A 21449-nucleotide genomic window follows, 5' to 3' on the forward strand; every position below is an offset into this window, starting at 1 on the left:
GTGATAAAATATGCTGCTCACAGCGTAATATGATTCGCTACACCCAGCAACACAACCCGTTGTAACACAACTATAGGTACCGACTGATACTATCAGAAGCAAAACAGGCCTAAGGTTCTTGTTAAGTATAGTTGAAACCTTTGAAAACATAAAATGTGCATTTTTCGGACGAAAATCACTTAAAATTGATTACCAAAGCCAAGTTGTACACAAGTGATACTTTCCAAATATAAAAAGTGCTTTTCTATTTCTAGCGATCAGCTTATCTCAAGTTTTACTGAACTGTTTAATTTTTTTTTGATTTTTTAATACTTATATTTAAAGACATCATGAGAGCGTATTAAGTTTGTTTGGATAGTTTTGCAAAAAAAAAAATCCTCACGTACTTTTTGCAACTGTGGCTTTTAGAGTAATTTTGATCTCATTTGGTGAATTTGAATTGAACTAAAATTTTCTGTTGTACAAAAAGCGCAAATGTAGGTTAAAGTGAAGTAATTTGCATACAATTTGCCTTCGTGCAATGGGGAGAACAAAGACAGATACATTTGGAGGATAACAACGTAATTTGTGTAAGCTTTAATAACAGATTTACAATGACGGAAGCGTTGCTGTACGTACATTGCTGGAAAAAGGTTGGTGGTTGGGAACAAAGCATGGCGTGGGAAACCAAAATGTCACCGACGAAATTCAACGGGAAGCTAATAGTATTAAGCCGCATACTGGCAGACAAAAAACAGGTGATGATTGCGATTTATCAGACGCGAAGCTCATCCGTAACGCGGTACCATCCGTAGAGAACGTGACTTCAATGCATTCTTTGGTGTGATTCGATCAACATCAGTGAAGGACAGCGATGCTAAAACGTGGAGATTATCTCCGTTACTACAGGTACGGTACATTAATGTTGGTTCCAGCGTCGTCGTGCAGTTTGGCAGGTGCAATAATTGTGCACAAAATAGTCCGCGATCTTCGATGAAGCGCGACGGTTTTCTGTATTGAGCTGCGCTTGAATGGATGTCAAGGAGGTTTTCTATTCTCAATCACTCGGCCTCCAATTGTTGCTGCAGATTTGACTCATGTGCATCGTACGGTACCAGGTATCCCATTCATAGGTGCCCACACCCTGGGCAAAATTACACGAAAGTGGACCGAAGTCATAGCGAAGCAAAATTAGGTTTAGGGGGATTCACGCAGAGTCAAAACCAGCGAGGATCAGACGTTAACGAGAGTAGGATCTTGTAGGGAAAACTGCACACCCGATGGTGTCTGCAAGGGGACTTGGTTACTTTCACTACATTCGGATACGGAATGGACAACAAAAATCCAAAGATTTCTTGCCTCCCAGTTCGGCTGAGCGAAGCCCATCTCTATCAGCTGCAGTGAAAAGTACAGAAGATAGATACATATATGCTGTTCCTCTCGGGCTTACTGGATCGATTGGAAAGGCTTTTTGTCTGCAGATATGCAAAAAAAAAACCAGTGGGCGACCGGTTGTGTGATAGAGGGGGAACGGAACTTTCGCTGCTGGTTGTGCTAATGCAGTTCATTTTCATAGATTTCATTCAAGAATGAGGAACCTACAGCCTCCGAAAGGTAGCGAAAAAGTTGCTGATGAGTTGAAGATGAAAGAAAAGAAAAGTCCGTCCTCATTGCGGGAAAAGTATCTGTACTTTAAACGCAACATAACCGTCGAACCGATGCTGGCATGCTACATCATGCCGAGCGTTTTGGCTGGATTGGCAACGCAGAACCTCAACCTGGAGAAAGCTTGTCGGGTGAATCTCGGCTACGGAGACGTAATCTGCGATGCATTGACCCGACGTGACACAGCAAACTATACGCAGTAAGTAGCAAAATCGCATCCCGCCACGATCACCGAGATGTGTGGCTTAAGCTTAATTTCATTATCTCTCATCATCTAACCGATTCCAGCGAGGAAGAGATGGTGCAGCATCTGGTGGCACGAATGGCGGGCTGGAAGACGGTGCTGCAGAGCGCATTGCCCTGCATGTTGATACTGTTTTGGGGTTCATGGAGCGATCGCCATGGTCGGCGGAAGCCGTGCATGTTGATACCGATCATTGGTGAGTTTATGACAGCGATCGGGTTGATTCTGTGCACGTACTTCAAGTCTGTTCCGATGGAGGTGGCCGGTATAACGGAAGCTCTGTTCCCTGCCTTAACGGGCGGCTGGTTTACGATGTTCATGGGCGTCTTCAGCTACATTGCTGATGTGACCACGACCGAGGAGCGCACGCTGCGTATTGGAATAGTGAACTTGTGTTTTTCGTTGGGCGTCCCTATTGGAATGGCCTTCAGCGGAATCCTTTTGAAGTGAGTCACAACAAAACGCCGGAAGCGGAAGTGGAAATAATGATAGCAATGATTTCGCTTACAGACAAATTGGGTTCTACGGAGTGTTTTCGATATCGGCCTCACTCTACCTGGTAGCGTTCTTCTACGGCGTGTTCGTGGTAAAAGAGGTGGACATACTGAACGAGAAGCAGCGGCTACGGGCGCAGGAAAAGGGACTGCTGGCCGATTTCTTTGATCGGGAGCACGTGATGGAAACATTCCGGGTAGCATTTAAAATTGGCGAACGGCAGCGTCGTCTCCGTGTGATCATGCTGATGATAGTGGTCATGGTCGTGATTGGGCCCCTGCACGGTAAGTACAAGCTGGCATATTCGGTACCCGTCTTACGACGTTTCATCTTACGGACGAAGAGAGAGATAGAGAGAGAGAGAGAGAGTGAGAGAGAGAGAGAGAGAGAGAGAGAGAGAGAGAGAGAGAGAGAGAGAGAGAGAGAGAGAGAGAGACATAGAGTTTGCGACCACGGAAGTAAGAAATTAGCCTTGATTAGGCAACAAACATCTTGGAGAGCCTGGAACGACTGTCTTTGCGTATAACGGCTGTACGGGTTCAAGGTCTATCGGAAGATGGGTGGGCGGGGGGGGGGATAATGCTTGCCATGGCCTTTGCATACTAAACGCTAGAACGCCAACTGACGCCGTGTCTCTGTTTACAGGGGAGATGGCGGTAATTTATCTATTCACACGCTACCGGTTCAACTGGAGTGAGGTCGAGTTTAGCTTCTTCTCTACGTACGGCATGCTGACCGGGCTGATTGGGACGTTATTTTCTGTAGGTGTTTTTTCCCATTTGCTCAAAATAGACGACGCACTGATAGGCGTTATGTCATGCATGTCAAAGATACTATCTAGCTTCGTGTATGCATTCGCCGTTACCACCTGGCAGCTGTACCTGGGTAAGTGAAACATAACTTATTACCTGTGTAGTTTATGCAGAAGCTAACATAGGTGGATGGAAGGACACGGAAGCAGGTTTAAAATCAGGTTGGTTAGAGAGTCAGCACAATTTTCAAGAGGCTAATTGTAGTCTAATTTACTTAACGACACTTATCCTAGAGTAATTTTTTTGAATAAGGTCCGTAGCCTTAGGCAAATAACTGGCGCATGCTACAGTGGTATCAGTAGCATGCAATGTAACATAAACTTGTAGAGCTTGCTTTGCAAAGTATTGCCGCTTCCTTTTCGACCAGTTCTTAGCGTTGTTTCGTAATTGGTAAAAAATTGTTAGAATATTATACCATTTTTATATTTCATGCGCATACAGAAAATACCGTAAATAAGGCTTAAAGCGATAGACTGGACAATGCATTAATAACAATATAACAATCGTATCACAACAGGCCCCATTGTTGAAATGCTTAACGGCACGTCCTTCATTTCAATGCGTTCGATCGCTTCTAAACTCGTCGCCAGTGATGAACTGGGCAAAGTGAATTCATTGTTCGGTGTGGCCGAAGCGTTGATGCCGCTAGTGTACGCGCCCCTCTACACGACAGTCTACACACTGTCGATAAATGTTCTGCCGGGAGCATTTTTCCTGCTAGGTGGCGCTCTCACCTCGCCGGCAGTAGTGATTTTCCTGTGAGTAATGCACGTGGCAGTGTGAAACACATACACGCACACACAGACACACACAGTACGCGGAAACTGAGCAACTTTTTTTGCATGATTTTATCACAGCTGGATGTATCGCGTGCATAGGCGTGAAGCTCGTGAGCTTGCCGAGGAGAAACGCATCGAGGATAAGTATCGGCAACTGGGCGATAGTGGCGAAAGCAACGGGTGCCGCACGATCGTGACGGAGCAAGCGGATCGCAGGCAAAAAATACCAGACTATGGAACGGGGATCGCTAATGCTGCATTTGAGGAGGAGAATATCGGAGCAGGAAAGGTCCCAACGGCGACAGTCGACCAATCGAAGCTGTGATATTCCATCGATACAAAATGAAACAGATGTAGATGTAGATAGTATGTGTGTAAATACAATCAAAGAGTAATGTACTAAAAACGCTGCCGCTGTAGTAAGTGTGTGTGTGCGTGTTTTTATTTGGGTCTTTGACGGGGGTTTGGTAACACCTGTACTGAAGGGAGTACTAATATTTAGCGGCACGTTAACAACCAGAGCACAACTGCAGAATAAAATTGGCCGTTTTGTTGCAATTTTAATACGTATAGTGAATGCAAGCGATTAATACGCGATTATGGACGGCACTGCACCGTAATGTGCGTTTCAAGTGGCACCCTTCTAGCAAGAGTAGTGGTATTAGCAGTGAAGATAACATATCTCGATAAGTGATGCGTATTGCTGGAGAGAAGCAGTGATAAGCCGGATGAATGCGTGAGTGTGTACAATGGCAGAACCGAACGAAACTGAGAGTGTGAGTGTAGCGCGCTTAGGGGAGCGTGTAATCCTCGCCCGATCGTTTCGAGCACCAACTTCAAACCACACACCATTTGGATTCGCCCGTCCAAGCGGTACAAAAAGTGATCAACCGCATTGCGCGAACGGGTAACAACAAAAGCATATTAGCAGCAATGCATGGAAAGTTCTCCGACAGTTGATCCAGCAGAGTTGAGCAGAGCGGAGCAAACGCCCAAGCCGCTCTACAGTGTCGATAGGTGCGATTGGAATAGCACGGTCAATTTCTGGTGGTCAAAATAATAACCAGCCACGCGACGGTGCGAAGGTGTGAGCACGCTTCTGCCGGCGAAATAATATGTGATTTTAATACCGAACAGCGTTTGCGTTAGCCGTGCCTGTTTTCGTGGTAACCATTACACAACGGAAGGTTTGTAGTGTGTCGGAACCGTTCGCATACCGACGATCGTTTGGCGGCACTGGAGAGGCGTACATTGCTCGCTGGTAGCATAACGAGTATCCCCACACGTATCGGAAAATGAAGGTAAGTGTACGGAGTTTAACGAAAGGGAAAAGGGTGCTGGGCGGGAAGCTTTCGTGACTTGAATATCCGGATGGGTTGGCAGTGTATTGACAGAGCAGCAGCACGTGGTTACTTGCATATTGCAGTAGGTTGATCGATTTCTGCAAATTCATTGGTGTTAAGAGGAAGCAACTTTGACGGAGGCACCGGATCGACCTTCAGGCTGGAATGACGCAAATTATGATTAGGTTTATTTTAATTTTACCATGGATTGATGTACAATAGATATACAGATTATTTAGTACATTTGTGTTAAGACAATTTAAACTATCCAGGGTTGAGAATTCGATTGAGTACCACAGTATAACAAAGGGTAAAACCTTATTTTAGCGTTGAAATATCTTTACGACTATACCAAGCGGGTATTGTAAATGACAAGTGAGTTAATTATTTGTCGTCATTGTTTGACTGTAAACCATCTAATCTAATCGGCCATTTTGGGCGGCTAGTAGTGGTGTTCTTTTAACCAGATGCTTCTTCTGGTTCAGCGTTATCTGTAAGTACAAACTGACTGCTGTATTGCCAGTAATAAAATGTAGCCATTCTATAAGGCGATTAATTTCGTTGCGAGTTAATAAACTGTTGATGTGCAAAAATTAGCTATCGATCAAAATGCACAAGATTTGTGAAATTGCCACTATTTGCGTTGTAATGTATTCATGGTTTGCAGGTATTTGTGTACCTTGTTTTCCTGTGCGTCTGGTACGGGAGGACTTCTCAGTCTCTACCACAGGTGGTAGTGCAGCGAGAAGCGCTTACTGAAGAACAGATGGCAGCCACTTTGGAACAATACGATCAGGACGTTCGGGTTCTATGTAACCGTAATGCGATAGCGAATTGGAATGTAGCGACCGACACGGAGAATGAATATTTGCAGGAAGTGCAGGTAGGTACAATTTCCCCGATGCAATGAAGCAAATGATTAGCTAACTCATTAACAATCACAGAACAACGTTTCGCTGGAGTATGCCAAGTTTCGGAACGATTACTACGAGCAGCACTTCAAGAGCGCCAATGTGGAGGATTATCGAAGCGAAAAGATTCGAAAGCAGCTCAGATTGCTGAAAGATCTCGGGACGGCAGCACTTCCTGCAGAAAGGCTGGCCTCGTTGAATCGTGTGTTGCGTAAAATGGATACAGCCTATCAGCTAGCTGAAGTGTGTCCTTATGAAAATCAGCAGTGTGATGCTGCCGATTCGAAGTGGACGCTCGATCCCGAGCTGGAGAAAGTGATGGCTGAATCGGATAATTACGACGAGCTAGAGTATGTGTGGCGTCGCTGGCGCGAGGAATCTGGCAAAAAGATGCGCTCCGACTATAAAGAGTATGTGGCACTGGTAAACGAAGCAGCGAGGTTGAATGGGTACGAGGATTACGGCGCCTTGTGGCGATCCAAGTACGATGATCCAAAGTTACGAGAGACGCTGGAACGACTCTGGAGCGAGGTGGAGCCACTGTACGAAGAGCTGCACAGCTACGTGCGCTATCGTCTTTTTGAGCTTTATGGCGATCGCATGGATAAGATGAACCCTATGATCCCGGCACATCTGCTGGGTAACATGTGGGCTCAATCGTGGGCTAACATGTACGATCGTTTGAAACCATTCCCAAATGCTAGCTTGGTGGATGTGACAGCCAAAATGAAGGAACTGGGCTTCAATGCGACCAGAATGTTTGAGATGTCGGACGAATTTTACCAGAGTCTTGGGTTGCCCAGCAGTGCTATGAGCTACGGAGCGAAAGCCGTGATTGAAAAACCGCCACAGAAGATCGTTTGTCATGCGTCTGCGTGGGATTTCTGCGATGGAGAAGATTTCCGGATAAAAATGTGCACCAACATCAATATGAGGGACTTTATCACGGTTCACCATGAGATGGGACACATTATGTACTACATACTGTACAAGGATCAACCGAACCTGTTTCGTACCGGTGCTACGCCAGCCTTCCATGAAGCGGTTGGCGATACCATTGCCCTGTCGGTGACCACACCGAACCACCTGCGTAAGGTAGGATTGCTGGACGAGTACGAAGACAGCCAGGCGGACAATGTGAATGCACTGTTCGAGATGGCGTTAGAACGGGTGGCCTTCCTACCGTTCGGATACTTGATCGATATGTGGCGATGGGACGTTTTCAGCGGAGCGGTCAACGAGAGCGAGTGGAATGCGCATTGGTGGAAGTTACGCGAGAAGTACCAAAAGGTGTATGCTCCGGTACCGCGGTCGGAGGAAGATTTTGACCCGGGAGCAAAGTATCATATCCCGGCCAGCTCTCAGTATATAGCGTATTTTTTGGCACACATTCTAGAGTTTCAGTTCTATCGTGCCCTGTGCATTGAAGCGGGCCAGTACGATCCATCGCAAACATCTGGCCAACCACTTCACAAATGTGATTTCTACGGGAGCAAAGCTGCTGGAGATAAGTTACGCGATGGTCTTTCGCTTGGATACAGTGAGGATTGGGAGGATGCACTTGAGAGGCTAACTGGAGAGCGAGAGATTAGCGGCAAAGCTTTGCTAGAGTACTTCGAGCCTCTGTACCAGTTTCTGAAGGAGGAAAATCGCAAACTTAAGGCAGCACAAATGGCAAACATTGTTGAACGGTACAGTGAACAATACTCAATCGCATGTACTAAGCAAGTGAGGGCCCAGTATGCCACACAGGTCGACGTAGGCAATCCTCAGCTGCAGCAACAGCTTACGGACGTGTTAGCGGAAAATACTCAATTCGTGTTGGAAAACTACAATCGATATTTTGCCGATGTAGATCCGAAGGATGTTTCGGACCCTATTGTAAGTCGCCAGCTCGAATTTTTAACGCAAATATCAATCAACAAGCTGCCCGCCCAAGATCTAACTAAGGTGAGTAAATGCTATATGGAACGATTGTAGGAAATTTGGGAAAATAAATTTACTTTGCATTGCAGTTACAACATGCCTTGGGCAGAATGCAAAACATGTACAGCAGTGCTACGATTTGTCCGTATCGTGATCGGAAGTGTTCTGAAGGAAGGCTATCGCTAGATCCTGAGCTGTACGAAATAATGGCCAAGTCGGAGGACTTCGAAGAGCTGCAGTACGTGTGGAATGAGTGGCGGCGCGTTACGGGTCGCAACATGAAACCCGACTTTAAGAGCTATGTAGACATGATGAATCGTGCCGCCAACCTGGGAGGATTCCAGGACATGGGAGAACTATGGAGATCCTCGTTCGAACAGGATGATTTTGTCAATGGCATGAAGCGTCTGTGGGGTGAGTTGAAGCCATTTTACGACGAATTGCATAAATACGTCCACCGTAAACTGAAAGCCATCTATGGCGAGCGGATAAAGGATGACAACATTCCGGCACATCTGCTCGGTAATATGTGGGCTCAGTCGTGGTTGAACCTGTACGAGCGAACAAAGCCTTTCGAAAATACGGTCGATTTGGACATAACGGAAGCATTGAAAGCGAAGAACTACACCGTTCGGCAGTTGTTTGAAATTGCGAACGATTTCTACGTGGGGCTCGGTCTACCCGATAACAGCATGAGCTACGATACTGCTCGCGGAGCAATGATAGAGAAGCCTACGGACGGCCGGGTGGTAACATGCCATGCGTCTGCGTGGGACTTTTGCGATCGACAGGATTTTCGCATTAAAATGTGCACCCGCATGAATATGGAAGACTTTGTGACGATTCACCACGAGATGGGCCACATCAACTATTACATTCTGTACAAGGACCAGCCGGTAACACTGCGCAGTGGCGCAAATCCGGGCTTCCACGAAGCGGTCGGTGACACGATTTCACTGTCCGTTGCTACACCCAAGCACTTTGAAAAGATTGGCTTACTGCAGGGCTACAATGACACGTATGAGGAGAACATTAATGCACTATATCAAAAGGCCCTGGATCGGGTGGCGTTTCTTCCGTTCGGGTTGCTGATCGATATGTGGCGCTGGGAAGTTTTCGCAGGCAAGGTAGACTATTCGCGCTGGAACGAGCGTTGGTGGGAGCTTCGCGAAGAGTACCAAAAAGTGTCTGCTCCGGTCGAGCGGGATGGTGATGACTTTGATCCGGGCGCAAAGTACCATATCCCATACGATAGCCAGTATGTGTCGTATTTCATAGCACACATCCTGGACCTGCAGCTGCACAAGGCACTATGTACGGCAGCAAACCAGTACGATCCAAACGATCCGGCAAAACCATTGCACAAGTGCGACATCGATGGATCGCGAGCTGCTGGTGATCTGTTACGCGCGGGACTTTCGCTTGGTCGATCAGTGCACTGGTCGGAAGCACTGAAAGCGATGACGGGCGAAACGGAACTACGGAGTGATGCTTTGCTCGAGTACTACAAACCGCTGTACGAGTTTTTGAAGGAAGAAAATGCCAAAGCAGGAAGCGCCCGATTTGTGCCAGTATCGATCAGTTTAATTTTAATACCATGTATAGTGTTCCTGTTTCGATATTATTAGGGATAGCCCTTGTTTGGAAATTATCATTGTGATTGTTTGGTTTAAATTTGTTGATGTAAATTATTGTGTTTGTACCATAAATTCACTACAAAAGGGAAGCTCAGTGGTACAAACAAACTTTCTTATCGCGGGTGCGATAAGTCTTGGTGCCAATGCCCGAGAAAGGCGCGCCCAAGCCGCAATACGTTGTAGTGATCGCGTATTGTGCTGGTCAGTGAACGCCAATTGATAGTTAACGAAGTTAAATTACTTGAAACAGTTGAGTGGGGAGACGTTTATTTGCGATCATGCGAAACGCTTTTGTTGTTTTTTTATACTGATATTTGGAAGAAGCATGCTGAGAAGGAGTCGAGCATGATGATAATTTCGATGCAGCCCGATGTTATGATAAAATAAACGGAAACTAACAACATTGAAAGTGACTGCAAAACTCCGACTAGATGAAATTAGATTTATTCTCTGCGCTGTAGAGGGTGATCCGAAATAACAACACGATTTGAAACAATTTTTTTATTTTTCCCTCCATTTTTATTGATGAAAGGAGGACGTTTTCAAAAGAGATTCTGTAATCTACAGAGATTGACCATAATTGTCTTCATTAACAAAATACATAGTCGATGATGGGGGACTGCTTCGCCTTAGTCAGGCTATCGGCGATATATTGATGTATCTTCATAATATGAAGAGTTAATTCTGCGACTGGAGGGATCGGTCAATACTAATAATAGGGCCGGTGATGGTTATATTGTTAAATTGTGCGATTCAATGTCTGTACCACGGTACCGACCCAAATCTATTCGGATTAACAATCTTGGCTCTGGAAGAAAAGAATTACAAACACTCAGTATTATAACAAAAACCGGAAATCTATTTCATATATTGTGTGCATATGTTGTGTTCATATAAATGTACCTTGAAATAGTCATTCAACTTTTTTGTGCGCTCTGAAAAATGATACTTCAGTAAATGCGGAATGTAAAACTACATGACACCTAATCGTCGGATCGTGGCACAGACATATTATAAGCACGTGTTGAATTTCGAACTACAGTGCGACATACAGAGCCCGAGAGCGAGAAACGTTAAGTAAAGAGAGAAATTGTTTATATGGAGAGTTTTCCTTGCAATCCGCTCTTAGTAGCTGTCGGAAAATCGTAGAGCAAGCGAGTTTAAATGAAGCAAAATGTATTACAAAAAAGTTTGCTTCGAGGAAAGGCAATTGATTGTCCGACGAGAACAGCAATCATCTTCATGATTAATGGCGGTGGTTAGTTTGTCAAACGCCGCTAGTTTCCGATCAATTGAGCAATTAAATTTGACACCATCTTAAGACTGGACTGCGCCAACGGTGTTTGGCGATACTAATCAATCGAATTCATTTACGCTGTAGGGCGTAAGGTACACTTCTATCTGGGTCTGTAGAACCACTACTTAAGTTTGTTGAGTAGGACGATGTATATTTCAAGGGAGTAACGGTATGAAAAACTTGTAACTCATGTTGAAAATTAATTTACCATTTGTAAATATGTAAAATTGGTTCATTGGTTGATTGTTAGAAAAAATCTTCATAATTCCTATAGATGGTAATTTTTTATTCATCCATTGAATCGAGAGCAGACGATTAATATACTTAGTTAAATATGTTTATTAATCTCGCTCAACCTATGTACGGCTTTATGCAAGGTTCTTCAAAGTCTAAAGTGTTAATAAAATTAGTGCTAATAGCTAGTAAATATTTTTTCCATATTTCTAGTTTATGGAAGATGAGTAAAAATCACCCTTAAGTAAGAAGCACTAATTATAAAAAAAAGATTGTTCAATTAACGAATTTTCCCCGACACACGCAATTTCGCCTCTAAGGAGAGCATCTGATACCATCTCTTGCACGACATGCTCTTGAGTCGGCCCCGAAGATTCTCTCGACCGAACGCGTCTCTATAAAACAGCAGCATGTAACGATTGTGTCCGTCAGTCGTGTCCGCTACCTCGAGCGGGTGAAGGCGTTTGGGATTTTGGTGATTTTGCTCTGTATGGAACAGTCGGCTAGAATGATGTTTCGACCGTAACAGGGTGAAATCCGTTTTTTTTTTATTTGGTTCGCACAACTACAAAGTGTGTCTGTGTAAGGTGCGTATTGTGCCATTCAAGTAATCTTAGCTACAGATTGTGATTGAATGGTATTCAAAGGAGTTAAAGGACCCAATTCCTTCGTAGTGAATAGTGTGTTGGTTAAAGCTGGAGGAAGAAAATCTGACCAACGAAAGCATGTCTTAGAGTGGTGGCGCCAACAGATGACAATATGCTAATTTTCGTCCGACAAAGTGTGTGACTTGTGCTGCGTTTGATAACGTATTCAACGGGTTTGAATGATGAGTTGACAGTGTGGATAACCTAGCAGTGCTTGGCAGTGATAGTGTTTTAGTTGGTCGCAGATGGCGCGAAATGGTTTAGCATGATTGACAGCGATAATGAAAGTGGCAGTGAAAATCTGCGCTATAGTGGTGGTTGTTTGCTAAACCAGCTACAGTTTGTTTTGTGGCCGGTGTTGGTGTTTGCTGGGAGTTGTGCCCGGGAGCGTACGTCGGTATGCAGTGGGGCATAAAAAATGAATCGATTTACTTTTACGACTGGCACAGAAAGATTGTGATTCGCATTTTTGTGCGGTTGATTAGCTTGGCTCGAACAGAAGAAGAATGATGCATGCCTTACGGCAATGTAATGCTTTGTATATTAATATCTTTTTCGCAATTGTTAAGCCACCGTCAACAATGACAAAAACAGATATTTGATCAATGCTTACAGTTTTCTGCAATTTCTCTTGTACACTGAAAATATGTTGCATTGGCTATTCTCGGTTCCATTGTTTTATAAAAGCTAAACATTAAAAAAAGGTTCCAACATGCACAAAAAAAAACATTATCGTGCAAATCTCAGTTGATTGGATACGTGATAGGGCATACATGACTGAAAAGAAAATACTGAAATTGTTTGTCAACAGGATCAAGTCTGCCGTGAAACTCCTTTGATATAGGAGTATATATTTATTTGGATTTCGTTCGGGCATGATGCGTGGTACCCAAGCTATTTCGGTACAAGCCGTTGAGGCCACTGTTATCTTCCTACGTTCGCACTTAAAGCAGGGTATTGTTTTTGATACCTTTGGGCAAAATTTAATTTGTACCGTAGTTCCCCTGAATCATTGATTGGTTAAAGTGTACGAATGGAATGTATCTATTGATTAAAGGTTTTGCAAGACCTTTTTGGAGTGTTAATTTTATATACATTTGACCTGAGACAAAAATCAATATAGAAAAATTGAAGACTTAGCGAGCTGAATTGAATTTTGTTGCTCTACCATTTTATCTCCTTTAAATAAATTAAAAAAATCCTATCAACTCTGTACTGCATACTCATTTTTCAAATCGGATTCTAGGAATTCGGTTTTCCTTATCTAACATAGAAAAGCATATGCAAGCATATATTCCAATAAAGAAATATCCGTTTTGAGAGCGAACTTCATAGAACCTTCCATAAGTCTCATGAAAAACTTGCAATAACGATGGTAATTCAAGATTTAACTTTAACAACAAGATACAAGATGATCAAGAAATCCCAATCATTCTTCCATTGACGTTTTCCCGAAGTGCCTTGAAACCATACAAACAACCTTCACAACCTTCAGGCATTCACGTGTAAATCTTCAGTGGCAGATGGTCCCCAGTTTTTAGATAACATATTTCTGTACTGTCTGTTGGAGTGGAGAAATATGTATCCAAATTCTTTAGTTCCGTAGTGTTTCTATTTCGCAATGCTTGTTGAGTGGTTTATCCTCAGGGATACGAGAGAGGCATATATTATGTTGTTGTGAAAAAGAAGGATAGCAATTTTGTCGCCTAAAGTTGCGATTGGGTGGGAAGAACTGATGTACGAATAATATACAATACCGGTAGAAGATGTGGATGAAACGACAACGAAATGAAAGTTTAATTTTGTATTGCTCTAGAGAGAATAAAAAAAGCGCCGAGAAGAAACGTATTTTCCTTGATTGGTGTAAGATGATTGGTCCCCAGGAACAAGAAGTTAAGAAAAGTTAATGGTATTGTATTGAAATCGTTTCTAAAGCATTTTTGGATAGCATTGTTTAACATAATGTCTTGTAACAGAAAATGAAACAAAACTTTTCATTTTACGGCGCTTGTGGAGTTGTTTTGAGTTTTTTGTTGTGTTCAGTTTGGTATGATTTTAAGGAATATCAATAAAGGATATAGGTTAGGATATAGTCTTAACAATAATCACACGAACCACACCACTGCTAAGGAAATCTCTGTTCGGGTTCAAAAAGCAACGATGTGCTGTATGTAGAGATAGCAAACCAGTAAACAGGTAAATCCAATTCTTGGAAATTCAAAGTAAATGATTTTACATCCCTTACCTTTCATTGCTCAACGTAAGACCTATAAAATCGGGTCACGTAGAAGCGATTTGTTTGTAGTGCGTTATTCAGTTGGTAGGGCAATTTACTGGATTATTACAGACCATAACAAATGTGGATATGATGTCGATTTGCATGAGACATTAAGCTGCTCTAGGTGACACCAGTTGAGCGCGCAAATGTTCCGCCAAGTACTGAGAACACTTGCAGTGTCCTTGAATTCTTAGAGCAGAAGAAACGGATGCCAATGTTTTTGAATGGGCTACACGCACCATACAGTACTATTGTTTTATTATTGACATTATTATTACCATTATACTAAACATGATGTCAATTGCTTCACAACTCAGGTGCACTAAAAAGTATTTAGCCGCACATGAAGCAATATTTTTTTCATTTTAATTTTGCACAACGTAATTTCGTAATTTATCATGTTTTTCAGCAAAATTAAATCATTAATTGTTATAAGTATTTTTAACAACTCAAGACACAAAGGACAATTCAAAAATGCATAAGAATTCAGTGTTGTAGCTTCATATTTTTCTTAGCTCAAAACAATCTGCACGGCTAACCTTTATTTTAATAGTCTAGACGGACTTTTCCAGACTTATTAGACTTACATATTTCCTTGCTAGGAATAAGTAGTTGGGCCACGAAAGGGAATAATCACGGCAACCCTTGAAAGTGCCAATGAACAAAAGCTCTCGTGCTAAAAATGGAAAATTGAAATGATAGAGCAAATCGACATATACTTACTTACTTATCCGGCGCTACAACAAAACGACATATAGCACAATGTTGTTTTTTTTTTACTTACAGCTTGTTTAATAAACTACCAGGCTGCTCCATTTTGTGCTGATCCTATGCATAGCGAGGTCACCACATGTTGTTCAAGTTCTTGCTTAAATTACGCCGAGTAATCCATTAATCATCTTCGACACCTATCTACTATCTAACCAGGAGCTTGAGTAAAATCAATTTGTTACATATTTCAATGATCCCTTCTCGTTGGCTTATTGAGAACCGTTGGGCTCACTTTACGCACGGAGGAAGCGATACTTTATTCGCTTTGAACCCACTGGACGACAGTGAACTTCCTCGAAGCATAATAAATCATCCTTCTTTGAAAGGTTTTCATTTGATGCTTACCGGATGAAAAAAAGAGCAAGATGTAATACTCTTATATATGTTTCGTGTTGATACCTATCCCGAAATAACTGAAGGCTAAAGTTATAGGAATAAAGCCTAAAGTTATAATTACATTCAACTAATCAAAGAATTTTCTGTGTTGCAAATTTACCAAACACTACTTCACGAAACACAACTGATGCTAAATAATACTAAGCAGAAATGTAGAGGAACATCGACATTCTTTCTCATTAACATAACAGAGTTGCCGTGTTGCGCACCGAGCAGTTATTTAAAATACAAACGGTTGCTGCCCGAAGGCGAGAGAAACTTTATGACTAACAGCAGTGGAATCATAAGGTACGATGTCGGTGCCTTGTTTTCCGCGAAACGAACTTATGTGAGAAATTCACACCCATGTGCGGACGCCTTTCCATTATCAGAACTTGCTGCTCCATTGCTCCAATCCACCGTTCCGATTGAATGGCGAATTGAGCGCATAAATTCAAGGCAGAATCTCCATGTAACTAAAGATCGGACGAGAAATGCGTTCCATTTGTGGATATAATTTATGCTAATTTGGGAACCGCCCAGCTATTTTGCCGGCAATCAGAACCTGTGCCGCACAAATGAATGTACCTTGGAAAAGAAGTTGAATACAAACATAAGCAAAATGGTTCAAGAGTTTCCTCGTCGCTTGTCACGAATGATACGGGGTAAACAGAGAGATAAAAATAACCACTCTCGAGTGAAGGGATCTGGTTGTGAAAATATTGTCCGTGCGACATTGACCTAGTCCGTGCGACATGGTGACAGGTTTTTTTTGGTGAATAAAATACTGTTTGCTGAATTGTGTGTCGGAGAGGATGTTAGAAGTGTAATTGAGTATAATATGTGCATTGTCTACGTATTAGGATAGAAGAATATTATCGCGTTAATGTGGCTGATAGAATGATTTGTCTTTTAATATTCGTTCTGCAGCTTATCGTAGCTTAGATAAGATTTTGCCAAAAGGGAGAGTTAAATTGTTCGTAATGTAAATACAGCAATTATCCGCAGTACGCGATACTCGATATACGCGAATTCGTAGTACGCGATTCCTTTAAATTTGACAGCTCCATGTGTTTTTTGCAAATATTTTAATTTTTTGAAATATGTTATGCTCTTTTTGAATTTCTTTAATGTTCTTAATACATTTTTCATTAAATTTGTGCAAAAGATACCTATTGTATAACAAAAAACTTTAATGCAAAACTCTGTGGCGATATTTTTCAACCCTCGAACCGGTAGTGTAAACTATTTTTCCATAGGAATCCGCTATACGCGAAAACTCGAGATACGCTATTGCGCTCGGTCCCGTACGATAGCGTATATCGGATAATGACTGTAATGTATGCTTTGCTCGTAAAACAACAAAGGTTTAGCCGAATGTCCTACGCTAGAGGAAATGTATTTTAGAAAACCTTTCATTTGTGTGGGGGAATACGGAACCCATCTTTATACAGATTTTCTCGGAACGTGAGCTGAAAGGTCTGCAACGGTGGAACCATGTACGGAATGCTACTGGAGAGTGTTCAACATTTTGTACAGGTATGTAGTCAAATGTTTCTGTTTTATTATCGTCCTCATTGCTGTTAGACATATAATATTTCATCTTTAATACTGCGAGAATAAGTAGACTACACTCAAGAAGGTTTGATCTAGGCAAGGACGGTGTAGAATGCGGTAGTGAAGAAACAGAACGGTACAAAATACGTGTGTGCTAAGGCGCGTTTAAATGGAAGGTAATTTGCTTTACATTTACCGCTTTGAAACCTTCGCCGGTCGGCTGCTGTTAATTTTATGTGGCTTGGGATGGTGGCCTAAAACTGAGCTTATTACTGTGCCGCTTTAAAGGCTTCAATGGACTATAGAGTCAACACGAAACTTATTGTATGTATTGAAATTAACAATCCAATGATACTATGTACCATCCCGATAACGATTTATAGAAACAATAAATATAGTCACCACAACGTAGAAAAAATAGTATTTGTTCATTTCTTTAGCTATAGTCGATCTCAAGCTGTTACCAGAGAAGTTGGAAAGTGTCATTAGTGACATGTGTCTAGAAGAAGCAGTCAACTTGTTGTTGTATTATTATAGTAGTTTAGGATCTTATGAGTCTCTTTCGCCTCTTAAGTAGTCAAGTGGTTTGATCTTATCATGCTATCCTACAAGTCGACCTTTTTCACCTCAAAAAAAGGTCCGGAAACATTGTTTGCTGCATTCATCGTTTAGCTGCATTGTAAGAAAGAAGGTTCTTACTAGTTACGTTTCCGTGTCAAAAGAAAATTGACGAAGCTTAGAATGTAATGAACACTTCTTGTCACAATACGAAAGGTTTTCTCGTTAGTTCAAAGGAGTGCACTATTTAACAGTTTAAATATTGTTACATACCCTTTGGGCGCGCAGCGATGCCGTGTTAATTACATCCGGTGTCCACATCGGAAGAGTCTATTTTGACAGGTAAATATTATGTTCAGTGCGCTTCCGTTTGGTGGTAAATATCATTTAATTGTATCGATTTTGGATACAAGCCAGTGGGGTGACTACCGAATGGGGCAGTAATAGTAGTGGCTTATCACGAAAATTGGATCTTATTTGTTCAGGTGACTCAGGTTATGGGTTCAGTAATCCCTGGGGTTTAAGGCTCCTAAGCAGGCTATCGTTACTTTACTGCGTTAACATTTAACGGCATCATGATGAAATTTGTACATTAAGTTTAACTGTTTCAGGATGCAATTTCCAGTGCTTCAACATATCAATGAATTATGATGAAATTTTGGGTCAGAGTGTGCTGATAATACGTGCACACTCTTGAGTAACATGTTTTTACGATTATTCACATAAATATGGACGAGCTAAATAGATAGCTTATGAATACAAATCGCGCTGTTTCTCCCCGGGAGTTAATATTATGAGTGTTTAAGCAGTACCAAGACTGGCTGTTCGTGTCCTGACTGAGTAAAAAAGCTCCGACGACACAGTCATAAAATTGCGCATTTTTAAAGTAGATGCAAGCGTCGAACGCCCGACAACAGCTAGAATAGCAGAAGCAGAAGATTCACTGAACTCTACCCAAAATGTTTGATTGTTTTTTTTATTAATCAACAGTTGGAGTATGGAGAATTCGTTTGGCGTCAGGCCCTACTCACAACGGGATGTAAAAATACAGTATTCAACACACACCAGGTAAGGATTATGAGAGAGTTTGAAACAATATAAAAGTTTGAATAAGCTACATTTTTTGTTTCTACGTTCTTTTTTTTAGCTTTACCCGGATAATTTGATACCTGACCTTGCAGCAGCACTTTCGGCTATAACAGGAAAACCGTTCGATGAGTTTATGATATTTTTCGGACGTTGTTTCGTTCGATTTTTTAGTAATTTCGGTTATGATGAGTTGATCAAGGCAACAGGTCGCTATTTCTGCGATTTTCTACATTCAGTTGATAACATTCACCTGCAGATGCGCTTCACTTATCGCAAGATGAAAAGCCCATCTATGCAGCTGACGGAAGTGGATGAAAATGGTGCCGTACTGGTGTACAGAAGCACACGGACCGGATTCTCGAAGTATCTTCGTGGGCAGCTTTTGGAAATAGCCAAGCAGTTGTACGGGATGGACGTCAGCATCAAGGTACTGGAAAGCCAGAACGATACTCCCGGTGGTACATCGGGATCAACTGCACCACAAGGCGGCTTGAAGACGGTTATCGTGAAGTATCGGTTGGACTTTGACAATCGTGAATATGTACGTGTTTTGGTCATGAAACCGGAGGTGAAATAAAATTAAATAATACGATCTATGTGCTGATACTACCTCTCCCACAGATGCAGCGGCGTGTTCATATCAAAGCACATCCGTCACAGCTACAGTTGACACCGGTGAATAGTAAACTGTTGCTGAATTTATTCCCATTCGCTCTAATCCTGAACGAGGAAATGAAAATTACTGCCGTGGGTGAGAAACTCATCGAATCGTGGATGCTGAACAATGTGAATCGATCACCTACGGAACTGCTCGGGGCAAAAGTAACTGATCATTTCAAACTTCGTCGACCGAGCGGTATAACGTTCACCTGGGAAAATGTAGGAACCATGTCATGACTGTAATGCACATTAGCCTTAACCCACTACGTATATTTGCTCTTTTTTTTTTAATTTTTTCACTAGATTAAACGGCTGCAAACTGTTTTATTTGAGATACAGCTCCTGAAGGGCTCTTCGGCAAAAGGCTCAAAAGACGAGTCGAAAATAGTCGATACTAAAACATCATTATCGCAGGTGGATACGGGCTCCTCGACAGAAGATGCGGCAAAGATAATGACCTCCATTCCACGGCGGGGCTCTCAAGGGCTTCGCAGCATTTTGTTGAAAGGTGAAATGCGGTACATCAAAGACATAAATTCCCTTGTATTTCTATGCAGTCCCCTGTAAGTTTTTAATACCGATATATAGAAAAATGCAAATTGAAAGAAGTGATTTGAATCCTTTTAAAACATTGCACAGCATCAACAACTTGGAAGAGTTACGTGAAATGGGACTGTACCTAAACGATCTCAACCCTCACGGGCTTAGCCGTGAGATGGTGTTTTCTGGATTTTCGCACTATTCCCGGCTCGATTTGATGTGTGAACGCGAGGAACAACGGGCCGAGGAACTAGAAACATCGCTTGCCCTCGCTGACTCCTGGAAACGGCAAGGTGATGAGCTGCTGTACTCAATGATTCCTCGCTCCATAGCGGAACGGTTGCGAGAGGGTCAGAATCCTCACGAGACCTGTCAGAGCTTCGAGGAGGTCACGGTACTGTTCGCCGAGGTGCAGGAAACGATCACCGGTGATGATTCGATCAAATACGCCATGACCACGGTAAACACATTGAACGCTGCTTTCAGTGCTTTTGATGAGCTGATCCATTCACCGATGGCCTATAAAGTGGAGACCGTTGGAAAGGTGTACATGGCGGTGAGCGGAGCTCCGGACATAAATCCATTTCATGCGCAGCACATGGCTGATCTGGCATTAGATATGCTACACAGTATACGGCAGCTTAATCTACCTGGAGTAGGAGTCAAAATAGGCTTTCACTCTGGGCCAATAGTGGCCGGAATCGTGGGATTGAAGGTACCGAGGTATTGTCTTTTCGGTGACACGGTAAATACGGCCTCGCGGATGGAAAGTAGCGGAGAGACGGATTGCATCCAGGTGTCTGGATACACTGCACAAAAGCTCAAAAAGCTTGGATATGTGCTGGCGTACCGTGGAAAGGTAGCCGTCAAGGTAAGTACAGCAAAGTAATCCAGACTGTTTAGCGTTTTAACGATTTGATACGTTTCCAAACAGGGTAAAGGAGACATGGAGACGTTCTGGCTACAAGGACCGCCGCAAAAAAAGAAATAAAAATGTAGTGTGAACCAGGTCGTGCCTTTTGCAGCGAGTATTGTAGAATGTTCTTCAAAAGAAACTGTGGATTGTTTTAACGAAGCGTCTTAGTATAGTGTTATATTTATTATTACGTGTAATTTCACCAAGACACTTTAGAGTTTACCAGGCTATATGCGACCACACAAATAAATGCAACGGTTTATGATCTTCAAATTTAAGGGTATCATGTGAAAGGATAATAACATAATATCACACATACTTTTTTAATTTGCTGATGTAGCTTTAATACCGTCATGCTTCAAATTACGGACATTCGACATGTTTTTATTGAATGTCTTCATAAACAAATCCGTGGTCATACCGCTTTTTATTTTTTAATAATTGCCATGATGTACTATAATAAATAAAAATGTGTCTGACCCCTAATAGGTCCTGATGCCACAGTCAATACATATTTTCTGTCGGTCAGTTCACCACCAGAGGCTTTCTTACCAGTTTTGCTTCAAACCGACGCTTGTGTTATTTCTTCGATAATTCCTATTAATCGCGTCCATGTGATAATCTACGAACACAAGAGAAAAACAGCACCCAAACCTCGTTGTATGTAGGATTTCATTCTCCACTAACAAGTTCATACGCGGAGGGAGAGTGTGGTGAACTATGGTATTTAGCGAAT

At 42.4% G+C, this 21449-nt stretch overlaps 2 protein-coding genes across 2 annotated transcripts; both read left to right on the plus strand.

Annotated features, from left to right (window-relative positions):
- The first annotated feature begins 345 nt into the window (after window positions 1–345).
- LOC121600378 lies at window positions 346–20986 on the plus strand. The gene is made up of 17 exons (XM_041928909.1): window positions 346–888; window positions 1556–1843; window positions 1933–2334; window positions 2399–2667; window positions 3029–3268; window positions 3713–3953; window positions 4053–4295; window positions 6026–6200; window positions 6262–8178; window positions 8244–9725; window positions 16873–16932; window positions 18499–18576; window positions 18656–19138; window positions 19219–19476; window positions 19561–19820; window positions 19897–20668; window positions 20732–20986. The coding sequence occupies exons 1-17, from the start codon at window positions 854–856 to the stop codon at window positions 20786–20788; spliced, it is 7260 nt and encodes a 2419-aa protein (XP_041784843.1). The 5' UTR covers window positions 346–853; the 3' UTR covers window positions 20789–20986.
- LOC121603425 (angiotensin-converting enzyme-like) lies at window positions 4299–10347 on the plus strand. The gene is made up of 4 exons (XM_041932092.1): window positions 4299–5275; window positions 5985–6200; window positions 6262–8178; window positions 8244–10347. The coding sequence occupies exons 1-4, from the start codon at window positions 5270–5272 to the stop codon at window positions 9780–9782; spliced, it is 3678 nt and encodes a 1225-aa protein (XP_041788026.1). The 5' UTR covers window positions 4299–5269; the 3' UTR covers window positions 9783–10347.
- Window positions 20987–21449: the final 463 nt, after the last annotated feature.

This window comes from Anopheles merus, chromosome 2R (assembly GCF_017562075.2).
Source record: "Anopheles merus strain MAF chromosome 2R, AmerM5.1, whole genome shotgun sequence".
NCBI classification, from domain to species: Eukaryota; Metazoa; Arthropoda; class Insecta; order Diptera; family Culicidae; genus Anopheles; species Anopheles merus.